Consider the following 9,057-nt stretch of genomic DNA (forward strand, 5'->3'; position numbering starts at 1 on the left):
CTGCAAGAGTTTAAGTCCAAAGATTTTCAAAATCAAAGCATCAAATCTAGAAATTTATTTCTTGGCTAGCTATTCAAATGAACAACATATTACTTTAACTTTCCGAAAAAAGAAGATCTTGAAACAGACTAAACTTAACTTAAAATGAGTTAATTTGTTTTTATTTGAATTTTTGTCTCATTTGTTAGTTTTGTGTTAAACTTTTGTGGATTAAATCGTCTCGACGAGATGAATCAGAAAAGTAAATTTTTTTTTACTTTTACCGAAACATTTCAAAAAATAACAAAAATAATTCAACTTTATTTCACTGTGGATCTACATGGAAATCATGCATCACATCATCATCCATAAACGAATATGCTTGGAATATAAATCAAATCCCCTGCAATACATCTTTGACCAATCACTATCCAATGCCTATGCACTAGAGTATTTTTTGATCGTGTATAAAATACACAATAACCGAGGGGAAAAAAGAAACCAAGAAACAGCATCTAGAGAGAGAGAGAGGGGTGGGGGAAGAGTGACGTGTGCCAACACCATGGCTTCATTCGGTATGCATCCGACCCAACTCTTTCTCTTATTCTCTCCATGCCTTTGTTCTGTACCTGTTTTGTGTACGTATTCATAAGTGATATGTAGTTGTTTCTCTTTGAAGCCATTATTTTTGTTTGGTGTTTTTACCCTTTTGCTTTCTGGGTTCTGCGTTTGGGATTGTGTTTCTCATATATTTGGTGGTTTCATGATAAATGCAGACTTTGGACCCAATTAACTGTAATACTGCATCATTATAGTTATTGACTAAGAACTTATTTTTACGCTATTTTGGGCAAGTCATTTATTTACTTTGTTGGTGTTGAATGGTTGCGAATTGTGATTGATTACAACTAGATAAGCCATTACGATGATTAACCAGCATTGTAGCTTTTGCATTTAAGAATATCGGTTTTGAGTCATCAGAGATATAGTATGGACTGTGTGTCTTATGCAATGCAAATCATTGCTTCAGTTGTATGTTAACCGGGAGCTATTAATTGGATAAAGAAAAGATTTTATCATATAGTATATGCATTTGCTATGCTTAATAGCAGGACACAGAAGGCTTCAACTCCTGTAACTGGGATATAGATTAGTAATAACTGCGGGCAAATTTAATGGATGATTCCCTTATAGGCTTCTACAGAACAGACATGGCAGGGTGTCTGTTCTCTTGTTACAGGAGTTCATTGTGGGGTGTTTTGCTTAAACTCTTCCTAGAAAACTCTATGCTGGGACATAATCGGCTATGGAAAATTAGTAGGTGCTTCCAGAGTACCATGTGGTAGTACCTACATGGTACTCCTGCATATCACCACACACACACTATATGGGTCGACCATTGTCCGCTTGCAACCAGCAGAAGTCATTTTGTTAATATCCCACATGTAAAATTTTCGTTACATAATTAGTTGGGAGTACCACATGGAAATGCCACATCGTACCACGGGAGCGTTGAATAATTACTACACCCTCCGTCCCAATTTACTTGCCCTTTTGGAGAAGCGAGTTTTTATGGGTAGAATGATGAGAAATACAATTGATATTGACGTTCTCAATTTGCCCCTACTTTCTGCTTTGAATGACACTTAATGTAGAAAAAAAGGGTGAAAGCGTAATATTGCACAACTTTTTATGTTAATGGACATTCATTTTGGGACATCCATAAAAGGAAAGAAGGATCAGCAATTTGGGACGGAGGGAGTACTTATTTATGTGTGGTGTTCCTTGGGGCACATTCAACTACCAGAAAAGAGTACAAGACTTGATGTTGGGTTACTTTTAATCAAAGATGGGTCTGAAATTTTGGTTCTTCATTCTATTGCTGGAGATGGAGGGCGTTTACTGGTCACTCAGTTCCATTTTGGAGCTGAATCTTCGTTTCTTGGAAAATATATCGCTTATTAGATGGTGATTACCAAGGCATGCTGCTCATGCCTATGTGAAGGATTATCTCCTTACTTTCGGGAAATTCATTCATCATACTGCTGCATGTTTTTTAACCTTCCATTTGGTGAATAAATCAACATTGTGTTCTGCTTTTTCCCTGCTTGTATTGTTCAGATTTAATTGGTACATTCTCATAGTGATTCACTCAACAGGTGTTGTTGCGTTTATTTTTCTGATTCTCCTTGTTGAGTGTTATTCAAGGCCTCTTTATCCACTCCCTAGCAAAACGGACTATAAAAATAGACAGCCTTTGCAGACTTTCCGTCCATATAACATTGCACATAGAGGTTCAAATGGGGAGATTCCTGAAGAAACTGCTGCTGCATATATGGTAAGCTTGCCTGTAGGAGTATCATTTTTGGCATATCGGGATACTATTTCTCTGTTCTGATCATGCATTTAATTTGGCGACTTTCCCCTTCAAGATGGAGGAAGTAAAACATTACTCTCAAATTTGTCTAAGCCTAGACTCTTTGGACTAGCTTAACTGTACAAGCACGCTAGTGTTGTGAATAGATATGGATATATTTTGGAATAAACAAAAACATCAAAGCAATTAAGCTGTGCTAGCAAAGGATTATAATAATTTCATGGAGAGAGAACTTTTGTTATGTTTGTGTTTGAACTTTGACGTTATGCCACTGATGCACCAGTTTCAACATGTGTAATTATATCTTTAGTAAGTTCATACAATATAATCAGTGAACTCTAAAGTTTGTTGCTACAGTTAAATGGTAATCTTAGAAAAATCTTTGACGCCATTGAATGGTAAATGGCCATTTTTCAAAATCATGCATAACGTGTTTCTTATGAGTTGACTTCTTGATGTGGAAAAGCTTGGAAATAGGCCCTCTGATGCCTGCGGGTGAAGTTTTGGTGGGGTAAGTTGACAGTATTAGGGTTCTCTAATATAGAAGAAGGCTTATAAGGTGTTCAAGTGGAAAAGATTTGTTCCAGCTTGATTTTAAAAGATTTCAGGTTGCAGGATTTTTGCAACAGTTTGTCTAGATGGTCTGGAGAACAGCTATTATGGGGTTCTAAGGACAAAGGAAGGGTAACAAGTTGCATTTGACTTGGATGCGGTTGAAGAGGGAACTTTTCTAGGGCTGTGAACAATTACCTGTTAGTATTAGTTTGTGAAAGGAAAGAGGGAATGATAAAGAACTCTTAGCGTCCCACCTAGAAACTCTGAGAGTCATATAATTTAGGAGTAACTCCATGGTAAGGCTGCACGAAGCATCATGCAAGTCATGAAAATGTCTGTCTAGAATTCAAGTCCTATTGCATAGAAAGAGTAGCATATGTATTTGTCTTATCATACTCCTAGTCCTAATATGACTTCGATTTCAACATAGGAGATTTTGACCCGACTCTATTTAGCACCCAAATAACATTATTTGATGTGCAACATGACTGGGCGATTTTACACCCTCTATCCAGCAATATGCATAATCACTGACATAATGTTGAGGTGTCGTAAGTCGTAACCTAATAAAATACAGAATTAGATACGTCCAGCCGTGTTCTAACCTGGAAAGTGCACGAAAATAAGACTAAAAATGACCATAACCATGTTAATAGGACAAACAAAGTGACCTTTCTCCGCTTATAAAAGAAAGTGACCTTTCTCCAAAAGAAATCCAGAATTGCCTCCCTTCCTTATCGTCAATGTACTCTTGAAAAATGATTGTCAATGTACCATTTGAAAATGACTCTTTGGCAGAGAGCTATTGAAGAGGGTGCAGACTTTATAGAAACAGACATCCTATCCTCTAAAGATGGTGTTCTTATATGCTTCCATGATGTAACCCTTGATGATACAACTGATATAGCAGAACACAAGGAGTTCGCAAATCGTAAGAGGACCTATGACGTCCAAGGGGTCAACACAACTGGTTATTTCACCGGTAGTTTGCTTTTTCTTGTGCTTTTGATTTTATAATTCTCACTGATGTATGCATCTGTCGCGCTTAAGAACTAACTCCTTTGTGGATGAATGTCTTAGTGAGTTTTTTAATGAATCACATGCAGTTGATTTCACTCTAGAAGAACTAAAGACATTAAGGGTGAAGCAGAGATATCCCTTCCGGGATCAGCAATATAATGGTAAGTTCCTTTTGGAATTATCATGAGTGGAAGATTTTATTGATAGATGTAATGTGGTATCGTATAGCATGAAGATGTGGCCTGCGCGATTGTAACTGAGCCTCATCCGTCGTATCTCATTATCGACTTGTAATTGATCATATTGAGCTATACTGGGAGAGAGACAACAATGTCGTACAAGTTGATTGTGTCGTGATCTGGTAACAAGCTGATAGGATCTTCCACGTACGTTATAAGTTTTTCCTGGGTCAATGTGAAAAATGTTTCTCTATGGCTGATGACCAAAATGGCATGATGTAAAGGAAGTTAAGCACTTCTATCTCCTTTACTTGTCTTATTATTCTCTGAACAAGTTATATCAGAGAATTCAGTTTGACCCATTTCCTCTATATCTCGAAGAAGTCAAACTTAAGTCGATAAAATTGCGTCAAAACTTTTCTTGAATTCTGGTTGAATAGGACGGCCTCTTGAAAGGGAGATCATAGTCTTTGAACTGGTCTCTTATGTGGAGACTCGAGCGTTGCTTTTATTAACTGAGTAGATTCCGCATCTTGATTGTAGCTGTACAAGTAGCTTTTACTAAATCTTCCATTAACCAATGAAAATCAAATTCACGTAATTTTTTATGTCATTTATATGTTCTCTATGTGAATGTTGAACGAAGCCGTGCTTTGTCGGATCTTTTATTCATTTTTTACTGTAAAATGCAGGAAAATTTCAGATCATCACCTTTGAGGAGTACATTTCAATTGCTTTGGATGCATCAAGAATTGTTGGGATATATCCAGAAATAAAAAATCCAGTACTTATCAACCAACATGTGAGTGAAGCTTCATCTGGTGTCCTGCTAGCAAAATGACTGCGCAAAAACTAAAATGCTGGTTTAGCGTGACATTGACAAGGAGTCAATGGCCAGGTGGCTTCTATTTGTGAAAATGCTGTTTTTACAGTGCTGATGTTCAAACTGCTGCCTTGCAACAGGTGAAATGGTCAGGTGGTAAGAGATTCGAAGACAAATTTGTCGAGATGCTTAAGAAGTATGGATACAAAGGTTCATATTTGTCAAAAGATTGGTTGAAACAGCCTGCATTTATTCAGTCATTTGCTCCAACATCGCTTATTTACGTCTCAAACCAGACAGATCTGCCCAAAATCTTGTTAATTGATGACGTTACAGTACCAACCCAGGACACAAATCAGGTTTCTGTTTATTCTATTTGCATCCTTGGATCCAGAAACCAGTTACAAAAAGCCCAATTTTTGTATGAAGACGTAAATGAAGTAGTAATATATTTGTCTGTCTCTGCTTCATCAAGTTTCCGGCATCAAAATCTTTCTCAAAAGTTGGAAAAGATGAACTTTGTACGTAAAAGTTTGATATCTATGCAGTCTATAGAACTCTGCGATGTCTAATTTGGACTTTGGACCTTGGATGGTTCAAACTCTCTTTAACTTTTTACCTTTCTTTTCTTTGTTGGGTCATTGTTTAGTTGAGATACCTTAATGAAGAAGCTTATAGCTTATACAAAGTTTTGTAATCCGGTGTTTTGACTTGACATAACTAAGATTCAAACTTTGAACCCTTAAATGAATATTCTCTTAACTAGTTAATGAAATAACTTACTATTTCTGCATGTCCCGGATATTTGTTTTACTTATTGACCTGTTTACTTTGAAATCGTTATTGCTAGAAAATTAATTTATTGTTGATACATGCAGTCATATTGGGAAATCACTTCGGATGCTTATTTTAACTATATTAAGAATTACGTAGTGGGAATCGGACCTTGGAAGGATACAATCGTTCCTGTTATGAATAACTATTTGCAAACACCTACTGATCTTGTCGCCAGAGCGCATGCCTCCAACCTACAGGTTTGTATGCTTTCTTCATGAAGTTCATCTGCAGGGCAGTTTTATCAAGATCATAATGTACTGTATAAGGATTCATGTCTCTTAGATCTTTTGTGTTGTCATGAGAGAATTCTATGCAGCGTTTGTGTTTCATATTGGAACTCCTTGCACATGCTCTTGACAGTTAAAAACAGTGCTCATGTGTTGTTTGCTTACTTTGCAACAAGCGATCAGAGAGGGGGGGAAAAATATACATGATCATGTGATTTAAACAAGGGGACTCTGGGTCAGTGGTTTGGATTTGGACATGAAAGGTTGGGTTGTACAACTGACCCTCCTAGACCCCCATTAATGTAAACTAAATTGGGCTTAGTTTTTGGTATCATGCAGTTTAAATAGTGTTGGAACAGGTTTCAGGTTGCCGAGCACGAGGGTGATATAATACTCGTTTTGGTAAAATAGGCATCCACTCATTATTTGGAATTCTGCTGATTCATTGAGCATCTTAAGGCATAGAAGGTAGCACATCATTCCCTTTAGTGGTGACCCCTAGAGTTTTCAGCACCCTTGATATTAGCTTTTCTTTCTACTTTACAAGCTCGCTGAAATAATTGATACTGGCCTGCGAAAGTATCCATAGTTATTGCATGAACCTGGCAATTTCGTGTAGTAGGCATTCAAGGGTCTTTATATGCTAGAGAAGTACATTGCTCAATGGGGGAAGCCTAGAACTTTATTGACGCTTCGATCTCTTGGATTGAGGACAAAAGGGCTCACCACTTGAGCATTAAGAGCACCCCTTAATCGATTGGTCAAAGAAATAAACATATTGTTGCAGGCAAAACGTGGAATATGACACAGCAATATTGTTTTTGTACAAAACCATCAACGAGCTTACCTTTCCAATCTCGAACAATCACTCCTATTGAAGCAGCAAAATCATCCTTTTTCATGGCTGCATCACAAATAATTTTACAAGGCCCCCTCTAGGAGCCCATTTCTTCTTTGCAAACCAGAAACAGATGCGCAATCAGCCTCTGTTGCAGAAAGGAATCCTGGCCTTGAAGAGGATGTCTTCTGGATAACCTGTAAAGGGTCTACTATTTTGTGGCTGAAAACATTATTGTTCCTCTCCTTCCAAATAAACCAGCCAATGGTTGTTGCCTTGCCCAGAAACTCACTCGTCTCTGTCTCATTTGGGAAGCACTCCGACACATTAACCATCCATTTTGCAACCAAACCACAGACATGTTTCCACTCACACTGAATAGCATGTGTTCAACTATCTCCGGGAATGTGGCAGATTTGGCACTCCTTGGACCCAGTATGAATTCTCCTGTAAAGGTTGTCCCTTGTTGCAAGTAGGTTTCAACACGCTCTCCACCAAAAGTGCTTAATTTTCGGTTGGACCTTCAAATTCCAGATAGCTTTCCAAACACTAGGAGTGGGGGAGCAAGAAGAAGATGGTTTCACCGTCCTTTCCTTCCCTTGAGACATGTTCCAGCCCATTTTGTAACACAATTTGATCAAGTACGAGCCCTTTGGCGAGAAGTGCCAAACAAGTTTGCCCTCTTTGTTTCCTAAGGCCACTGGAATAGCAAGAATTGCCCTCTTTTCCTCTTGAGTAACGAAAGAATCAAGCTTTCCCACATCCCAAGAGTTCGCGATGGGGTCTATGGCATCACTAACCTTGTGGATTGAACACTGCTGTTGCTTGACAGATTTCATCTTGAAGGACTCCAGACCCGGAATCCGTTTATCATTCCAGAAATCCACTTCTCTACCATCTGATTCGGCGAGGATTAATTGGACTCCTATGGTATATGAATCAGAACAAAGTCAGTTTCACTGAATTTCGCAAGAAATAAAAGGCAGTCTATACAAGATTTTCTACTTCTTTCTTTACTTTCTGTAAGAATCTAGATAGTATGATTTACCACTTGCATTAAACTTCTGGACCTGTACAAGTCACAAATCATGTTCAGCAGTATTGTAAAGTTTGTCGTACTTTCTTTTCCTTCCCAATTTTCTTGACTAGGGTAAAGCTGAGAATTTTTTGTATGAGCAAAAACTTGACCCAGTTCTGTTATTTCATTCCAGGTTCACCCATACACTTTCCGGGATGAGAATGTGTTCTTACACTTCGACTTTCATCAAGACCCATATAATGAATTTGAATACTGGGTAAACAAGATGGGAGTGGATGGACTCTTTACAGACTTCACAGGTAGTCTCCATCAGTTTCAGGAATGGAACTCTCCTTTCTCTGGTAAAGATGGTGATGCATCAACATTGTTGCATGAGATTGCACGGTTGATTTCTAAGTACGGAAAGAAATGAGATGGTTGATTGTATCAATTATAATTTTAATCGTTACCCATTAAATTTCAATTGTATCTGTTATAGAGAATAATGTTAATAAATTTTTGTTCATTCCAGTCCTTGGAAAGCTTTTTGCAATAATCTGGTTTTATGCAATACTACATTTTACACAAACAAACCCAAATCAAACAAAAAGAAATAGGAAAAAAGAGGATTCAGGAGGATTATAGATTCTACAAGTATTTGGTAATTGGTAGTATTAGATTTCTCATTCAGAAGATCATCCCAGTCTTGGTTTTCATATTATGTAGAAGAAAAATTAGAACCACCCATTTTCAAAGGAAAATATAAAATCCCGACTTTTGAAATTCTAGTCACGCGGTCCGAAAAGGAACTGACACTTTAATTTAATTCTAATAGCAAGTTAGGCTGCACGAAGTGTATCTTGGTCCGAATAAATGTGTGAATTTAGATTTAAGTTTGTAAATACGACTATGAGACAATTGAGTTACGTTTGAAACACAGTATGAGTTATGCGACGTTGGAATCTTTCCTTAAAACTTAGACACCGCCACAATGACCCTTATATTTTTATTAGTCTATGTCGAATTTTTGAGGAAATTTGCCCCGGCCTCTAGTTGCTTTAATTCATGATCTGTAGTAAACTATCATTTTTTTTTTCTTAGAAAAAAAATCAAGGGATAGAACAAAATTCTCTAATCTGAAAGCAATTGACTAAACTTAATTTTCTACGGAGTAACATACAATGTAAGTAATTTAATTTTCTCC

The 9,057-nt window shown here is 37.4% G+C and overlaps 1 protein-coding gene across 2 annotated transcripts; it reads left to right on the forward strand.

Moving 5' to 3' along the window:
- Window positions 1–411: 411 nt before the first annotated feature.
- On the forward strand, window positions 412–8,384 carry LOC131299168 (glycerophosphodiester phosphodiesterase GDPD6-like). 2 transcript variants are annotated; one of them, XM_058324770.1, is made up of 8 exons: window positions 412–554; window positions 2,139–2,317; window positions 3,710–3,893; window positions 4,018–4,092; window positions 4,803–4,912; window positions 5,074–5,292; window positions 5,812–5,967; window positions 8,047–8,384. In XM_058324770.1, exons 1-8 carry the CDS (start codon window positions 542–544, stop codon window positions 8,284–8,286), a joined length of 1,176 nt encoding a protein of 391 aa, XP_058180753.1. In that variant the 5' UTR covers window positions 412–541; the 3' UTR covers window positions 8,287–8,384. The 2 variants fall into 2 exon arrangements, with proteins under 2 accessions (XP_058180753.1, XP_058180752.1); XM_058324769.1 differs by having other exon boundaries at window positions 527–554; window positions 2,124–2,317.
- The last annotated feature ends 673 nt before the right edge of the window (window positions 8,385–9,057 follow it).

This window comes from Rhododendron vialii, chromosome 8a (assembly GCF_030253575.1).
Source record: "Rhododendron vialii isolate Sample 1 chromosome 8a, ASM3025357v1".
Classification (NCBI taxonomy): Eukaryota; Viridiplantae; Streptophyta; class Magnoliopsida; order Ericales; family Ericaceae; genus Rhododendron; species Rhododendron vialii.

What these genes read in the sequence shown, in the direction of transcription:
- LOC131299168 (XM_058324769.1), top strand. An exon ending in AAACTGCTGCTGCATATATG is followed by an intron (nt 2,318 to 3,709) that starts GTAAGCTTGCCT and finishes ACTCTTTGGCAG; the next exon opens with AGAGCTATTGAAGAGGGTGC. An exon ending in CCGGGATCAGCAATATAATG is followed by an intron (nt 4,093 to 4,802) that starts GTAAGTTCCTTT and finishes TGTAAAATGCAG; the next exon opens with GAAAATTTCAGATCATCACC.